This window comes from Carcharhinus amblyrhynchos, chromosome 31 (assembly GCF_965287045.1).
Source record: "Carcharhinus amblyrhynchos chromosome 31, sCarAmb.v2.hapA, whole genome shotgun sequence".
Lineage (NCBI taxonomy): Eukaryota > Metazoa > Chordata > Chondrichthyes > Carcharhiniformes > Carcharhinidae > Carcharhinus > Carcharhinus amblyrhynchos.
Window position 1 is genome coordinate 6,487,231 of NC_137354.1, and position 18,466 is coordinate 6,505,696.

The window sequence follows — 18,466 nt, forward strand, 5'->3', positions numbered from 1 at the left end:
ACTTACCTACGCATCTTTGGACACTAAGCGGAAATTTAGCATGGCCAATCCATCCAACCTGCACATTTTTGGACTGTTTAAAAGTTTATTTATTGACAATATTAGGCTTACGTTAACACTGCAGTGAAGTTACTACAAAAATCCCCTAGTCGCTACACTCCTGTTCGGATACACTGAGGGAGAATTTAGCATGGCATCTAACCAGCACATCTTTCTGACTGTGGGAGGAAACCAAAGCACCCGGAGGAAACCCACGTGGACATGGGGAGAATGTGCAAACTCCACACAGACATTCACTCAAACCAGGAATCATACCCAGGTCCCTGATGCTGTGAGGCAGCACTTTGTCAATGTGCCACTCGTATGTCCTGGGCAATATTTATTGCTCAACGAACTCCACTAAAAAATGTAAATATAAAATGCTAGGAAATCTCAGCAGGTCTGACAGTGTCTGTGGGGACAGAATAGAGCCAACATTTTGATGACTCTGACATCAGAACCATCCAGACTCGAAACGTTGGCTCTACTCTCTCTCCAGAGATGCTGTCAGACCTGCTATGATTTTCCAGTATTTTCTGCTTTTGTTTCAGATTCCAGCACCTCTGGTAATTTGCTTTTATCACTAAAGGACAGACAATTAGGTCATTATCAAATTGCTGTTTAATGGGAGCTTGCTATGTGCAAATTGGCCACTACATTTTCTACATTGCAACAGTGATTATATCACTGTTGCAATGTTTCATTATCTCAGGGAACATCCTGAGATAATGAAAGGTGCCATTCTTTCTGGTTGTATCACAGCTTGGTATGGGCTCCTGCTCTGCCCAAGACCACAAGAAACTACAAAAGGTTGTGAATGTAGCCTGATCCATCATGCAAACAAGCCTCCTATCCATTACTTCCTGTTGCCTCAAAAGCAGCCGGCATAAGTAAAGACTCCACGCACCCCAGACATTCGCTCTTCCACCTTCTTCCATTGGGAAAAAGATACAAAAGTCTGAACTCACGTACCAACCAACTTAAAGGACAGTTTACTCCCTGCTGCCATCAGATTTTTGAAAGGACCTATCTCGCGTTAAGTTGATCTTTCTCTACACCCTCGCTATGACTGTAACACTACATTCTGCACCTTCTCCTTTCCTTCTCTATAAATGGTATGCTTTGTCTGTATAGCACACAAGAAACAATACTTTTCACTAATACGTGTGACAATAATAAATCAAATCAAAGTCATGTTAATACATGTTTATCTTCACCTCTACTCGGGTGCTATCTACTCTTTCTCAGCATCTTTCCTTTACAGTTGAAAACATGCTTACTGCAGTTCAGTTCACTCTCTGCAATGCATATACAGCCACTCAAAAGGATTGCAGTCAATGGCAAGTACAAAAGACATGCACATCTTTGAAACATTTTCTTGTACGTGTTATTATGGATCACAGAATTTACAACACAAAGGTAGCTAGCTATCTGTCTTACAACAAAGCTGGCGATAGATCTTCAAAGGCTTTGTCTATTCTGATTATGTCTTCTTGTCTTTTCTCCATAACCTTTTTATATTCTTGCTGTTCGTACGCTTATCTAATTCCCCTTGAAAGATTGGCCTGATATGTATGCTCAGTTGGTTAATGTCTGGTGCTTATACTCAGTGGGATCACCATAAAGATCTTCAAGGTGTGTCCATATAGATTAAGCCACTGGTGTTGAAACCCTAAAGGATTTCTATTCTGAAGCCTTTTTAAGATGTGGTGCTGGTGGAGGTGGAGTCTCTGCCCTTCCAAGATCATAAAGCATAGGAACAAAATTAGACCACTCGGCCCATCGAGTCTGCTCCGCCATTCAATCATGGCTGATATTTTTCTCATCCCCAATACCCCTGATTAATCAAGAACCTATCTATTTCTGCCTTAAAGACATTCAATGACCTGGCCTCCACAGCCCTCTGCAGCAAAGAGTTCCACAGATTCACCATTCCCTGGGTGAAGAAATTCCTCCTCATCTGTTTTAAAGGATGGTCCCTTTAGCCTGAGGTTGTGCTCTCTGGTTCTAGTTTTTCCTACTAGTCCATTCTATCCAGGCCTTGCAGTATCCTATAAGTTTCAATAAGATCCCCCCTCATCTTTCTAAACTCTGAGTACAGACTCAAGAATTCTCAACCATTCCCCATACAACAAGCTCTTCATTCCAGGGATCATTCTTGTGAACCTCCTCTGGATCCTTTCCAAGGCGAGCACGTTCTTCCTTAGATACAGGGCCCAAAAACTGCTCACAATACTCCAAATGGGGTCTGACCAGAGCCTTTTGCAGCCTCAGAAGTACATCCCTGTTCTTGTTATTCTAGACCTCACGACATGAATTAAATCTCATGGGACCCACAGTGAGGTATCTAAATGGATACAAAATTGGCTTCTTGACAGAAGCCAGAGGGTGGTTATAGAGCATTGTTTTGCAAACTGGAGGCCTGTGACCAGCGGTGTGCCTCAGGGATCAGTGCTGGGTCCACCGTTATTTGTCATTCATATTAATGAGTTGGATGAGAATATAGGAGGCATGGATAGTAAGTTTGCAATGACATCAAGATTGGTGGAGAAAGTTATTTCCAATTGCAACAGGATCATGAACAATTGGGCCAGTGGGCTGACGAATGGCAGATGGAGTTTAATTCAGACAAATGCAAGGTGATGCATTTTGGTAGATTGAACCAGGGCAGGACTTATTCAGTTAATGGTAGGGTGTTGGGGCGAGTTACAGAACAAAGAGATCTAGGGGTACATGATTCCTTGAAAGTGGAGTCACAGGTGGACAGAGTGGTGAAGAAGACATTTGGCATGCTTGATTTCATCGGTCAGAACATTGAATATAGGAGTTGGGATGTCTTGGTGAAGTTTTACAAGGAAGTGGTAAGGCTACACTTGGAATTCTATGTGCAATTCTGGTCACCCTATTATAGAAAGGATATTATTAAACTAGAAAGAGTGCAGAAAAGATTTACTAGGATGTTGCCAGGACTTGATGGATTGAGTTATAAGGAGAGGCTGGATAGACAGATATTTTTTCCTCTGGAGCATAAGAGGCTGAGGGGTGATCTTATAGAGGTCTACAAAATAATGAGGGGCACAGATCAGCTGGATAGTCAATATCTTTTCCCAAAGGTAGGGGCGTCTAAAACTAGATGGCATAGGTTTAAGGTGAGGAGAGAGACACGTAAGTGTCCAGAGAGGCAATTTTTTCCACAGAGTGGTAAGCATTTAGATAGTTACATGGGTGTGATGGGTATAGAGGGATATGGGCCAAGTGGAGGCAACTGGGATTAGCTTAGGGGTTTTAAAAACAAAAGGGGGCGGCATGGACAAGATGGGCCGAAGGGCCTGATTCCATGCTGTAAACCTCTATGACTCTGAGTGCTAACACTGCATTTGCTCAATGTCAGATCGGCTGTGGGCGCTTTGGAGTGTACCAATGTTATAAAAGATGTTGTACAAACATTAGATTTCTCTTTAGTTATGAGTAAACCTACATCTGCTTACAATCGATGGATGTTCAGTCGATGCCACCAACAGGGAAAGAGCTGCACAGGCAGAAGAAACAGGATTGAAGCTTTCTGCAGGACTCCCCCTGCAGAAAGCTTGAATAGATTTTGGGCTGATACAGAAACGCTGACACACAGACCACACCCCAGACAGAATAGATTGCATTGTTCAGCGACATTGTCCTTTACAAAAATAAGCAAAAGCGTTGCACAAAATAAAATGTGCTGCAAAGGAATTTAAAGGCTGCGACTCAATCTATGAGATGTGCTGACGTACCATTTGGATTGAAAGTTCACTGAATTTGGAACAGCTCTGTGCATTTCTAAACTTGTAGCCTTCAGCCCCCCTCAGGATAATCCTGTGGTCTCACTCACCATATTTGAATCCTCCGTTTGCCATTCAACATTTAAGATAACCTGTCCTGGGTCAGTATGATATTTTCCAACTTCATTCTGACTATCCCAGGTTTGAAACGCTCCAATTATCAAAGACTGCGGGCATGATGCACTCTTCCTCCTTAACTCCTCTGTCATTGCTAGTTCTGGCTGCTCCATTCCTCTTGTGCACCTCCCTTCCACCTTTGAGGCACTGCTCTCTGCTCCCTACCTAAAGCACTGCTGAACACTACATTGGCTCCAATCACAGAATCCCTACAGGAGGCAGCTATTTGGTCCATCAAGTTTGCACCGGCAACTATTCCACTCAGGCCCTATCACCATGACCCCGTGTATTTACCCTGCCAGACCCTCCAACACTAAGGGGCAATTTGGCATGGCCAATCCAACTAACTTGCACATCTGGGACTGTGGGAGGAAACCAGAGCACCAGGAGGAAACCCACGCAGACATGAATAGGATGGGAATAAAAGGATATGGTCCCCGGAAGGGTAGGGGGTTTTAGTTCAGTGGGGCAACATGGTCGGCGCAGGCTTGGAGGGCCAAAGGGCCTGTTCCTATGCTGTAATTTTCTTTGTTCTTCGTTCAGACATTGGGAGAATGTGCAAACTGCACCTAAGACTGGAATTGAACCTGAGTCCTTGGCGTTATGAGGCAGCTGTACTAACCACTGTGCCACCCAAAGGTTTCTTTTTATGCAGAACCCGTTTAACAATGCATCTGAAGTACAGCACCTTTGACAGTTCAGCACTCCCTTACCACTGCACTCATCTGTTAGCCTAGACTACATGTTCCAAGTCTGGAGTGGGATTGAATCTGCAATCTACTGACCTGGAGGTGAAAATGCCACCAAATGACAATTGAAATTAAAAAGCGAAGCACGAGGGAAAGCAGGAAACTCAGGCAATTGAAATACTTTTATTTAAAATACCTGAAGACACTAAAGAAGTGATGTGGGTGGTACAGTGGTTAGCATCCAAGTTCAAGTCCAGCCTATGGTGACTGTGGAGTTTGCACATTCACCCTGTGTCTGTGTGGGGTTTTCTTTGAGTGCTCTGGTTTCCTCCCACAGTCCAAAGGTGTGCAGGTTAGGTGGATTGGTCATACTAAATTGCCCGTCCCAAGATATGTAGATTAAGGGGATTAGTGTGGCAAATATGTTTGGTTATGGGAATAGGGCCTGGGTGTGATACTTCGTCTGAGAGTCAGTGCAGACTCAGTGGGCAGAATGGCCTCCTTCTGCACTGTAGTGATTCTATGATAGAGAAAGACTAAAGGTGAGATTTAATTGGATTGAAAGTAATTGTCTTAAAATGTTGCGAAGCTGTTCCTCGAGACAAATGTATGAGAAATGGGTAAAACTGTGCTTAACCTACTGCACGGTTAACATTAATTACTTCACTTCTCGTTAGCGCTCATCATGTAAACCGCACGATGCTTGCCTAACAAACATCAATCCAAGAGTGCATCATCATCTCCTGAGAGATACTGTTCCAATCTTTAAATGGCCTTGGAAAGAAACTATTTAAAACTGTTTACTCAAGCAGGAGACTGAATACATTGGCACTCATTTATATTCATGTCCTCTGGTGACTCTCAGCAGGCTTTGTTGCTTTATTACCGTTCACACAACAGAGTAGTGAATATGCAACAGAAACACGAGGATGAATGTAGGGCATGTTCCTCCAAAGCTCTTAAAGAACTAAACACAACAGGAAAATTGGACATATTTATATTCCTGCACCTGTAGATTTCTCTTCTCTTCCTGACCCTCCTCAAGCAAAATACAGACGATCCAACCTCTGTCAGCCCGGACAAAGAAGCAGTTCACCTATCCCCTGCCAACACCTTAGCTGGCTATACAACTCAAGCCTCACCCTCTGATAATCTCCTCCACCATCCCCAAACCACACAGCTCCCTGCATAAGACATAGAAGCAGAACTACATCACTCAGGCCATCGAGTCTGCTCTGCCATTCAATCATGGCTGATATTTTTCTTAGCCCCATTCTCCTACCTTTCCCCATAACCCCTGATGCCCTTATTAATCAAGAACCTATCTATCTCTGCCTTAAAGACACTCAATGAGCTGGCCTCCACAGCCATCTGTGGCAAAGAGTTCCATAGATTCATCACTCTCTGGCTGAAGAAATTCCCCCTCATCTGTTTTAAAGGATCGTCCCTTTAGCCTGAGGTTGTGCCCTCTGGTTCTAGATTTTCCCTACGAGTGGAAACATCCTCTCCACTTCCACTCTATCCAGGCCTCTCAGCATCCTGTAAGTCTCAATAAGATCCCCCCCAATCTTTCTAAACTCCAACCAGTACAGACCCAGAGTCCTCAACTGTTCCTCATACCATAAGCTTTTCATTAAATATGGGGCCCAAAACTGCTCTCACTACTCCAAATGGGGTCTGCCCAGAGCCTTATACAGTCTCAGAAATATATCACTGCTCTTGTATTCTAGCCCTCTCGACATGAATGCTAACATTGCATTTGCCTTTCCGAACAGCAGAGTGAACCTGCACGTTAACCTTAAGAGAATCTTGAACAAGGATTCCCAAGTCCCTTTGTGTTTCTAATTTCCTAAGCATTTTTCCATTTAGAAAATAGTCTCTGCCTCCATTCCTCCCTCCAAAGTGCATAACCTCACAATTTTCCACATTGTATTCCATCTGCCATTTGTTTGCCCACTCTTCCATTTGAATGGTGTCCTCAACTTGCTCCTCAAATGGTGTTCCAACAGAGATTTACCACCTGGGGGTTATTTGTGAAGCCAGTATTCAGTGAGAGGAATGGTTTGAAAGCTGCAAAAGATTATTTGCATGTATGCATTTGGAGGAGGAGAAATCATTCGCTAGGTCACAGAATCACAATCTATATTGCAGAAGGCGGCCATTTGGCCCATCGAGCCTGCACCGGCAGCAATCCCACCTAGCCCCTTCTGCAGCCCTCTTGCTTCCTCAATACTTTGTCTCTCTACATATTTAAGGTTTTGTGGACAGGGTGGGATGGGCAGAGGTAAATAATCCATCCAGATTTAAAACAACTAGCGACTGTTGGAAATCTAAAAATATAAAATATGCAGCAAGCCTGGCAGCATCTGAGAAATGGAAAGACAGGCTAAAATTTTCTCTTTTCAGATGCTAACCAATCTCCTGATTTTCATTTCTTATGTCTGCAATTACCTAAAATGCATGATTTTTTTACAAAGCAATTTCCCCAAGTTGCGTTAACAATTTGTTTTGTGTTACATTAGCACCCGGGAATCTGTAAAGCTCTCCTCTCAAGAGGATTAATGGAGGTATGCAAACCAAGATTCTGTAAAACCTGTCACGAGTGAAGCCAGCTAGCAGCTCATCCGTACTGTATGCACAAACCTTCTTTGTTAAATAATCAGTCATTCTTTCTCACTAAAACAAAGGCCCGATTTGTTCTTGGCTTAGGTCAGCCCTGGTGCAATCATGCCTGCTTTAAAGGGGAAATCAATCTCTGTGGCTGTAACAACATTATGCATCACTGAGTGTCCCAGCGCACTGATGTACTCCAAGTTCCTGCAAGCACCTTCATACATGCACTAGGTATCTGGGACAGTATTAATTTTTTTTGTGAAGTTTAAAGTCTCTAAAGTTTATTTATTAGTGTTACAAGTAGGCTTACATTAACATTGCAATGAAGTTACTGTGAAAATCCCCTAGTCACCTCACTCTGATGCCTGTTTGGGTACACTGAGGGAGAATTTAGCATGGCCAAAGCACCTAACCAGCATGTCTTCCAGAGCGTGGGAGGAAACCGGAGCACCCAGAGAAAAACCACGCAGACACAGGGAGAACGTGCGGAGTCTGCACAGACAGTGACCCAAGCCGGAAATTGAACCTGGGTCCCCGGTGCTGTGAGGCAGCAGTGCTAACCACTGTCGTCCCTGATATTTTCAGGTAGTTCCACAAAAAGAAGAGTTTAAAAACCATTGATATAAAGCCAACCTTTGTGCACTCCCTGTAATGACTTCGTTATAGCATACAGGAATGTGGATAACATGGCCCTGAATTGTTTAAAAGCAACTTACTGCAGAGGTTGGAATCTGAAGCCAAAAGAGAAAATGCTGGAAAATCTCAGCAGGTCTGGCAGCATCTGTAAGGAGACAGAAGGGCTGACGTTTCAAGTCTGACTTTGACAAAGGGTCATCTGGACTCAAAACATCAGCTCTTTTCTCTCCTTACAGATGCTGCCAGATCTGCTGAGATTTTCCAGCATTTTCTGTCTTGAATGGTTTAACATTATCCCATCGTTTTCAAGGGAACTTGCACATTTACTTGTCACCACACATCTTAGTCCCGATAGTCGTACTGTGACTCTGCCACCCTCATCAAGCTGAGCCAATCTAGATGGAAGGGAAAAGGGAATCTCTGAAGTTACAGGGTGGAGTGGTGCAGAGCTTTAATTGAGTATTTAATGACATCTAGTGGCAACTAGATCAGGCCACTTGTGACAGGCAGACATGGAGGGTCCTCCGTCTCAATAATTGTGACTCTACAAGACCATCTGTGAAATGCTGCTTGTGTGCTTAAAGCAGGGACTCTGAATGGATGAGCAGTGCTGAAGCTCAGACTGACATTGGTAAGGATCCTTGAGTTACTTTGCTGAAGGAATGAGACGCAGATTGAAATATTTTCAGAAACAGTAAGTAGTCTCACAACACCAGTTAGTCAACAGATTTATTTGGCACGAGTTTTCGGCACGCTGTTCCTTCATCAGGTGAGTGCAGGATTTGATTCACAAACAGGATTATATATAGGCACATATAGGAGTTAAGACAATTAACACTCTTTAACCTGTGCTTAACCCTCTCTCCACTCGCATTGTCTGTGCTTTTAAAGACTTGATTATCTGTTAAGACTCATATTCCAACCATTACCTTGTAATTGAGTTTGTGTCTGTATATGCCCTGTTTGTGAAACAAGTTCTGCACTCACCCTATGAAGATGCAGCGCTCTGAAAGCTCGTGCTACCAAATAAACCTGTTGGACTTTAACCTGGTATTGTAAGACTACTTACTGTGCCTATCCCAGTCCAATGCCGGCAACTCCACATCCAGATTTTCAGAAACTTACACCTGTGCTTTTGAATACTTATTTAAACCTTTCTTGCCTTGGCAGTTGGAGCAGAGAAGGGGAGTGAAGACAACAGTCGGACAGCTACCTAAGACATCTTTGCAAGTTGACCCTGGGGTGGCACGGTGGTTAGCACTGATGCCTTACAGCACCAGGAATCCAGGTTCAATTCCAGCGTCGGATGACTGTGTGCAGTTTACACTTTCTCCCCATGTCTGTGTGGGTTTCCTCCAGGTGCTCCAGTTTCCTCCCACAGTCCAAAGATACATGGGTTAGGTTGATTGACCACGCTAAGTTGGCCCTTCATGTCAGGGGGAATTAGTAGAGTAAATATGTGGAGTTATGGGAATTAGGGCCTGGATGGGATTGTTGTCAGGACAGACTTGATGGGCCAAATGGTACTGTAGGCATTCTATGCCTCACAGTGACAGGGATCTGGGTTCAATTCCTGGCTTGGGCCACTGTCTGTGTGGAAACTGCACGTTCTCACATGAGACCTTCCACCAGTGTTCCAGTTTCCTCCCATAATCTAAAGATGTGCGGGTTAGGTGGATTGGCCAGGCTAAATTGCCCCTTACTGTCAGGGGGATTAGAAGGATAACTATATGAGGTTACGGGGATAGGGGTAAGTGGGATTGTTGCCAGTGCAGGCTCAATGGGCCAAATGGCCTCGTTCTCCACTATAGATTCTATGACATAGTGAATGATTTCTCCTCCTCCAAATAAATATGTGCAAATAATGTTTTGCAGCTTTCAAACCATTCCTCTCACTGTATACTGTCTTCCCAACTAACCCCAGGTGGTCAATCTCTGTTGGAACACAGCAGCAAGCTGAGGAACACCATTCAGATGGAAGCGTGACAGAAGCTTGCTGAAACTGACTGGGGCTTTACTCACCTGACGAAATCCTCCTTGCATTTCTGCAGCAGCTCACAGGCTTTGGTGATCTCTTGCTCATTAAGCAGGGCGAGTGTTCCGATCGTCAGATGGAGCTTTGCTGGGTTCTGGAAAATACTGCTGTCAATCCCACGGTCCTGGAAGAGGAATTTACTTTAGCAAAAAAGCTGAATTTGCACATTGTTCCATCCTCTGGACGACGCGGCAAATTAGCAAGGAGGCATGGGGAGTAGTCATAGAAATCCTTACAATGCAGAAGGAGACCATTCTGCCCATCGAGACTGCACTAACTCTCCAACAGGGTATCTTACCCAGGCACTGTCCCTGTAACCACACATATTTATCATGGCTAATCACCCTAACTTATACATCTTTAGACACAAAGGGGCAATTTAGCATGGCCGATCCACCTAACCTGCACATCTTAGGACTGTGGGAGGAAACTGGAGCACCTGGAGGAAACCCACGCAGGCAGGGAGAGAGCATGCAGACTCCATACAAACTCCCAAGCCAGGAATCGAACCTGGGATCCTGGTGCTGAGAGGCAGCAATGCTAATCATTGTACTGCTGTACCACCCAATAGTAGTGAGTATTACACACCAGAAAGCTGATCAACATTTCAGAAGATGCAACAAATGGCAGGATTCATTGAAGTGTAATTATTACTGTATTATCTGGAATGTTTGCTGTAATCGCACCCCTTTCTAACATTATAACAATGACTATTCTTCAGAAGTACATTATTTGCTGTAAAATGCTTTGGCATGTCAGAAAGACGCTATATAAATGCAAGTCTCTCTCTTTAGGAAGCTCCTAGGTACAAATTACTAACTGCATTGTGGAACTGATGGGTTGACCTAATTGAGTTCCAACTGAGAACTGGATCCTTAGCCAGATGGTGAAGTATGAAACTAGACGCAATTCCTTTTCTTGATAGCTTTTATTTTTGGAATGCAACACTACTTTCTGTCTGCCTCGTATCCAGTAATACACTCAGGTCTTGCGGTCCCTCATTTCATACATCCGAAAAGAATCAATTAAAACAAATAAACACACACTCAAACAAACAGCCCCTTAAAGGAGCACTGCAATGAAAACAGTTACAAAGTAATCTTAACAAACACTCCTGGGTTGATGGTGCGCTCCAGCCCCTACAGTGTCCACTGGGCTTCAAGCATACTGATGGACATTGAGTGGTCCGTCCCCAGGGATGTCTGGATGCAAACGTGACTGTGGGAACAATGGATAGTCGGGTCAAACAACCCTCTCAACTGCCCGTTGCCTGGATCTATTAATGATCCAGCAGCAGACTTACTTGAAGGACCTCTATCCTGCCCCATACCCCGCCCTGCTCTCTGCACCAGGTAGCTGGGAGCGAAAGTGTAGCCTGAAAGCTGGGTGCAGGCCCTCAAATAAGCAAAAAGGAACCGCAGCCTCGCAAAACCTATGTAAATGTGGAACGATTTTTGATTTGATTTATTATTGTCACATGTATTAACATACAGTGAAAAGTATTGTTTCTTGAGCGCTATACAGAGAAAAAGATACCATTCATAGAGCAGGAAACAGAGTGCAGAATGTAGTGTTACAGTCGTGTAAGAGTTAGAATGAAGTTTCAGAAGCATAGAACAAGAGTAAAAGATAGAATTAGAAGATATGCTGGGCACAGTTTGCAAGAAGTCGCCTCGCTCCAACGCCATCTTGGAATTGAAACATGGACTCCTCAAGGCAGCAGAAAAGACAAGTGGCCCAGGAATCTGTAACCTTTTGTTGCAAGGGACCACTGTATGCAACATCTTCCAAGTCAAATCCCCAATGGAAAAGGGGGCTAACACATTGAGAGCCATCCACTGAGGCCTCCCCCTCGCCACCATCAGGACAGAACGCCATGGTCTGCAGTCTTCCTTTAATTGTGCTCAAGATACTTCATCACTCTATGCCCTCCACTTGTTTATCCCTACCCTTAATAATAATACAATTAACATAACATTAACATAGAGTTCTTCATCAACGTGCAGTGTTAATACTGGTCGTTAATGGGCTTTGAGAGGTTGGGATGGAGGAATTGTGAAGTAATTAATTAATTGACTAAAAATGTCTAGTCAATGACAATTGTGTTAGGAGTATTAGAAGCATTTCTATCATGCTATTTGTCCAACCACTGTGTTGCTTATCAGCAGTACAAGATGAACAGAATGAGACGTGGGGTATGGGTTGTAAAGTTTTTAGCAACAGCAATAGAACAGAGCAGTGAAGCAACCTCCAGGAGATTTTGCCATTGTTACACACCCAATCACCAGGCCTCTGAGCAGATGGTTATCTGCAACAATCCGAGCTTAACTCTATGGTCTGGCCACAACGTCTGAACCAGTAAGGAAATGTCACACCTTTTCTTGCTTTATTATTGTCATATGTATTAGTATACAATGAAAAATATTGTTTTATGTGTGCTATACAAAGCATACCATTCATAGAGAAGGAGAGATGCAGAATATAGTGTTATAGTCATAGCTAGGGTGTAGAGAAAGATCAACTTAATGCGAGGTAGGTCCATTCAAAAGTCTGACAGCAGCAGGGAAGAAGCTGTTCTTGAGTCGATTAGTACGTGACCTCAGACTTTTATATCTTTTTCCCAATGGAAAAAGGTGGAAGAGAGAATGTCTAGGGTGCGTGGGGCCCTTAATTATGCTGGCTGTTTTTCTGAGGCAAATGGGAAGTGTAGATAGAGTCAATGGATGGGAGGTTGGTTTGCGTGATGGATTGGGCTACATTCACGACCTTTTGTAGTTTCTTGCAGTCTTTGGCAGAGCAGGAGCCATACCAAGCTGTGATACACCAGAAAGAATGTTTTCTATGATGCATCTGTAAAAGTTTGGGGGAGGGGCATGGGTGGTCAGGACAGGTTGTAGGTGATCTGGTCATCTAAAAACTTGACGCTCTCGACCCTTTCTACTTCGTCCCCATTGATGTAGACAGGGACATGTTGTTCACTATGCTTCCTGAAGTCGATGACAACCTCCTTCGTTTTGTTGACATTGAGGGCGAGATTGTTGTTGTTGCACCAGTTCACCAGGTTCTCTACCTCATTTTTGTGCTTTGGATGGAAAGAACGTGACAGAACCCACGGATAGAAAGAGAAGCAAAAGAGAGCAGTGGGAGATTTGCAGAGGGATAGAAGGAAAGAGGTGAAACAGAAACAAAGAGAGGAAGAAAGAGAGCACGCAAGTGACAGCCTGTTTGTCTATCCTCAGGAGTGCAAATTAAAGCAGAAAACCCACTCGGAAAACAGCTGTATTGCTGAAGCTAGCTCTCCTTCCTCACTCAGTAAATACAGTGCAATTAAATTGCCACCTGATCGCAATGACCTCTTTAGATCAATGTTACTCAAACAGCTCTGTGCAATGGTCTCTCTGAAATATTAATGCACTACTGTTTTAATTTCTGAAAGATGGTTTTAGCCACCCAGAGGAAAGCCGCTGTCGTACTGCAGAAATATCAGAAAAATCTAAATTCAAAATAGGTTGATGCAAGTCAAACACTCCAGATCCCTCTGGGATCCTCTTAAGGACCTGCCAAGGGTCCAGAGACCCTGGATTGCTGTAGATGTTGCTCGTTCCTCCAGAGAACCCCCGTTTTCTTCAATCCTATCCGTACGGGTTTCAGGTTGCAATTAGAATGCTGACACAAGTATGAAATGGGACCTCAGGCTACATGGCTGTGATCATTCCTGGTTGCACAACATAAGCTCCAGGCCTCCTGTCAATTTGGTTCAGGTGACACTAATAGAGTGGCCTCAGGGCAGGTCCAGATCAATTTTACACTATGTAGCCAAGTCTGAAATGCTTGCTTCATAAAGATTACACTCTTTTGACTGAATTGAAGGATTGCATTGGTTCAGTGCCTTGGCTTAATTAATCACATTGCTCTTTGGGATCGATAAAAGCTTTGATCAGTTGTAATAATTTGCGTATTTGAATGTTCACATCTTTCTTGATTGAGCTTTGATATAATTGTGTCACTGCCAGTTGTTAATTGGGTACACTAACAGAGCGCCCATGGTGTGGCTCGCATGTAGTTTGGAAAGCAGCTGTGACATTTAATTGCCTTGCATGTCCTCGAAGCCCACTACTCAGGCATGCCTTGTGTCTAAATCAGCTGATGAAGGAGTGGTGCTCCGAAAGCTCATGCCACTAAATAAACCTGTTGGACTTTAGCCTGGTGTGTGAGACTATTTACCAAACTATGTAGGTCAGAGGGCAATTGTCACCTTGTATGATTCATGCCTCCACTCATCGACTGGCTTTCTTTCTAATTACAAGAGTCTTTGAACCATGTGTAGGTTCTCAGATAGGGATGCCAATCCTTATGAGAGATTGCGGCAGCACCGTAGTTAGCATAGCTGCTTCACAGCGCCAGGGACCCGGGTTCGATTCCCGGCTCGGGTCATTGTCTGTATAGAGTTTGCACATTCTCCCCGTGTCTGCGTGGGTTTCCTCCGGGTGCTCCCGTTTCCTCCCACAGTCTGAAAGATGTGCTCGTTAGGTGCATTGACCTGAACAGGCGCCGGAATGTGGCGGCTAGGGGAATTTCACAGTAACGTAAGCCTTACTTGTGATACTAATAAATAAACTTTAAAAATATTTTCTGTTTTTATTTCAAATTTCTGTTTTTGCTTCACTAGTACTTCACTGGTTATAAGTCACTGCAGAAAATCCTGATATCAGTGTCAGTTCTTTTTAAAGTATCTTCAGCCAGCTGGTACTCAAAAGGATAGCTATGCAGCCTGCCAGGAACACCTTTCTTGCAGGTATCAGCCTGGTTCATCAAGCCCATATCCTTTCCTATACCCAACTCCCTTGGGCAGAGGTACTGTAATGCTTCTTCCCACCCCTCAGCCTCAGCGACGTACCTGGGAGCACTCATCCAGCACTTGCTCTTTGAACTTCACAAACTGCTCCTGGATTGTGGGGTGATTTATAGCAAAGGACAGGAAATGAGTGAAGGGCTGCTTCCTGCGGAAACTCTCCAACATCACCTCGATCCGGGTCTGTGCTGACGCGACAGCTGCTCGCTGCTGCCCAGTGATGACTGGAAACAAGAAAAAGTTGAAATTAAATTTCTCCTTCTAGCACCATGAATCAGTCTCTGCTCAGCTACAGCACAGAGCTGCCTCTGCATAACATCATGTATCCCAGGCCTAAGTCGCAACTGCAGTGGCTGCATTAGGGCATTTTCCAACAGACTGACTAATTTGACACCAACAGCAGAATAAAGAATAAAGGACAATTACAGCACAAGAACAGGCTCATCAGCACCGACCATGCTGCCCAACTGAACTAAAACCCCTTACCCTTCTGGGGGCCATACCCCTCTATTCCCATCCTATTCATTTATTTGTCAAGACGCCCCTTAAAAGTCACCATCGTATCTGCTTCCACTACCTAGCCTGGCAACGAGTTCCAGGCACCCACCACCCTGGGTGTAAAAGAACTTGCCTCTCCTTTAAGCCTTGCCCCTCACACCTTAAATCTACACCTCCTAGTAACTGACTCTTCCACCTGGGGAAAAAGCTTTGACTATCCACTCTGTCCACGCTCCTCAATCTTGTAGACTTCTATCAGGTCGCCCCTCAACTTCTATCATTCCAGTGAGAACAAACCAAGTTTCTCCAACCTCTCCTCATAGCTAATGCCCTCCATACCAAGCAACATTCTTGTAAATCTTTACTGTACCCTCTCCAAAGCCTCCACGTCCTTCAAAACACTGCATTGAAAATCTCATTTGAGGCAATACATTCAATGACCAGGGTGGTTTTTTTTGGTATTGTTTGGATGGGGAATCGGAAATCAACATTGAAAGAAATTGAATAGTGCCACAGGATCTTCAAACTCTCAAGGCACCAGAAGCAAGGCCTTGATTGACCATCTGACCTGAAGGACCTAGACTGAGGCGTGGCTGGCATGCACAGGTTGGGCTGAAGGGCCTGTTTCCATGCTGTAAACCTCTATGAGTTTAAATCTTTGGGAATGTATTAACACTGTAGAGGTGAAACAGTCACAGATAACATGCTTTGACAAAGGGTCATCTGGATGCGAAATGTCAGCTCTTTTCTCTCTTTGCAGATGCTGCCAGACCTGCTGAGATTTTCCAGCATTTTCTTTTTTGGTTTCATAGACAAGATGCGCTATTTTCACAGTGGGGCTAACACCCATATCTCAACACAGATTGTCTCTGAATCAGAAATAATATTTGTGCGGCACTTTTTAAAATTCATTCCTAGAATATGGACATCATGGGCAGGGCTGATATTTACTGCCCATCTCTAACTGCCCTCGAGATGGTGGTGGGGAGCCACCTTCTTGAATCACTGCAGTTGTCACAGAGCTGGGTGACATGTTGGCATAGTGGTTAGCACTGCCGCCTCAGCTTCAGGGACCCAGGTTCACTTCCCAGCCTCTGTGTGGAGTTTGCATGTTCTCCCCATATCTGTGTGGGTTTCCTCCAAGTGCTCCGGTTTCCTCCCACAGTCCAGGTTAGGTGCATTGGCTATGATAAATTGTCCCTTAGAGTTGCAGGATGTGTAGATTACAGGGATTAGCTGGGCAAATATATGGGATTATGGGGATAGGGCCTGAGTGGGATTGTGGTCGCCGCAGACTCGATGGGCTGAATGGCCTCCTTCTGCACTGTAGGCTGTCTATGACTGACTTCTATGAGCTGTTCTGTCGGAGGTGCCTGACTCACAGAAAACACAGTCTCTGATCTACTTTTGTGTTTAGGTAGCTGGTTCAAATAATTTCTGGTTGATGGTGGTCTTCGGAATGCTGAAGGTGGGAGATTTGACTGTGGCAATGCAGAATGTCGAGGACAGGAGGTCAGACTCTCTCTTGTTGGAGGTGGTCATTTCCTGGAAATTGTATGGCGGCGCTAATGCTACTTGTCACTTATCAGTCCAAGTCTGAATATCTTGCTGCATGCAGGTACGGACAGCTTAATAACGCGTACAAAAACAGAAGTGTGTCTCCTTTTACAACTTAATAAGCATTTCATGTACTAATAAGACACTCCCTTTGGGCATCTGCTAAAGCTCACCGATTTCTCCCTCTATTCCAGGTTTGGGTATTGTTATAGACGTTCGTGTCTCAGTCTCCAGTCTCCGTTTAGTCTCCCCTTTCTTCCCAATTATGTGTCTGTGGAAAAAGAAAAGTTATGTTTTTAATCGGACAAAACATATTTCACGGTGGGGATGATAGCACCTTTGCTTTTGGAATAAATGAAACAGTCAAGAAGTTTTTTGCTAGATCTCATTTTGAAGACATTAAATCCTCAGACAGGACAAATGTCAAGTATTTGCCTTTCAGCAAGTGACAGATGTTAACCATTTTTTGATAGATTTTTATCAGGCAAACATACCTCACTTTAAAAACTTGACTAATTAATACATTCTGTACAGGAAATCTCTCCTTTATAAAACCGCATCACTTCCACTGAAGAGAATTAGAACCAAAGAACCAAGAAAATTACAGCACAGAAACAGGCCTTTAGGCCCTCCAAGCTTGCACTGATCATGCTACCTGTCTGAACTAAAACCCCTACTCTTCCAGGGACCACATTCCTCTGTTTCCATCTTATTCATGTATTTGCCCAATCGCCCCTTAAAAGTCACTATCTTATCTGCTTCCAGTACCTCTCCCGGAAGTGAGTCCCAGGCATCCACCACCCTTCTTTTTGTGCCAAAAAAAACTTGCCTCGTACATCTCCTTTAAACTTTGCCCCTCACACCTTAAACCTATGCCCCATGTAACTGAATATTCCACCCTGGGAAAATGTTTCTGACTATTTTTCTAACTGGCAAAAAGTTGTACTTATCTAGAGATGAAAGGAGAAGATGGGACAGAGGTAGAATGTAGAAAAGGGGAAGCAAGGGGAGAAAAGGTAAGGGAAAGGGGAACGAAGTCGGGGAAAGAATTGGCGAGGAAGAAAAATGAAGAAAGACAATAAAGAAATAAAAGGTACAGAACAGTAAAAAATAAATAAAATAGAATGAAAACATCAAATTCAACAACTTCAGATGATTTGCTCTACCCCACCTTGGCCCCCCTTTGTTTTCATTCTATTTTAGAATGCTATTAGCAGCCTTTCCCCCTGGTTTCTGTAGCTATGACTCATCTTTCATTCTCTCACCCTGCAGTGTAAATATCTTCTATTTTCTATGCCTGTTAGCTTTGACAAAGGATCATCTGAACTCGAAACATCAGCTCTTTTCTCTCCTTACAGATGCTGCCAGGCCTGCTGAGATGTTCCAGCGTTTTCACAATTGTTGATTGTTGGAAAAACCTATCTGGTTCACTAATGTCCTTTAGGGAAGGAAATCTGCCATCCTTACCCGGTCTGGCCTACATGCGGTTCCAGAGCCACACCAATGTGGTTGACTCTCAACTACCCTCTGAAATGGCCTAGCAAGCCACTCAATTGTAGCAGTGATTCAAGGCAGCAGCTCACCGCCACCTTCTCAAGGGCAAACAGGGATGGGC

The 18,466-nt window shown here is 44.0% G+C and overlaps 1 protein-coding gene across 1 annotated transcript in view; it reads right to left on the reverse strand.

The window, feature by feature from the left end:
- ascc1 (activating signal cointegrator 1 complex subunit 1) overlaps positions 1-18,466 on the reverse strand; it is a 55,488-nt gene that overhangs the window by 26,205 nt on the left and 10,817 nt on the right. Inside the window, exons 4-6 of the mRNA XM_080215663.1 lie at positions 17,025-17,122; positions 14,842-15,020; positions 9,932-10,068 (exon numbers count right to left, since the gene is read on the reverse strand). Coding sequence (XP_080071789.1) covers positions 9,932-10,068; positions 14,842-15,020; positions 17,025-17,122 — 414 coding nt within the window. The remainder of the gene's footprint in view (positions 1-9,931; positions 10,069-14,841; positions 15,021-17,024; positions 17,123-18,466) is intronic.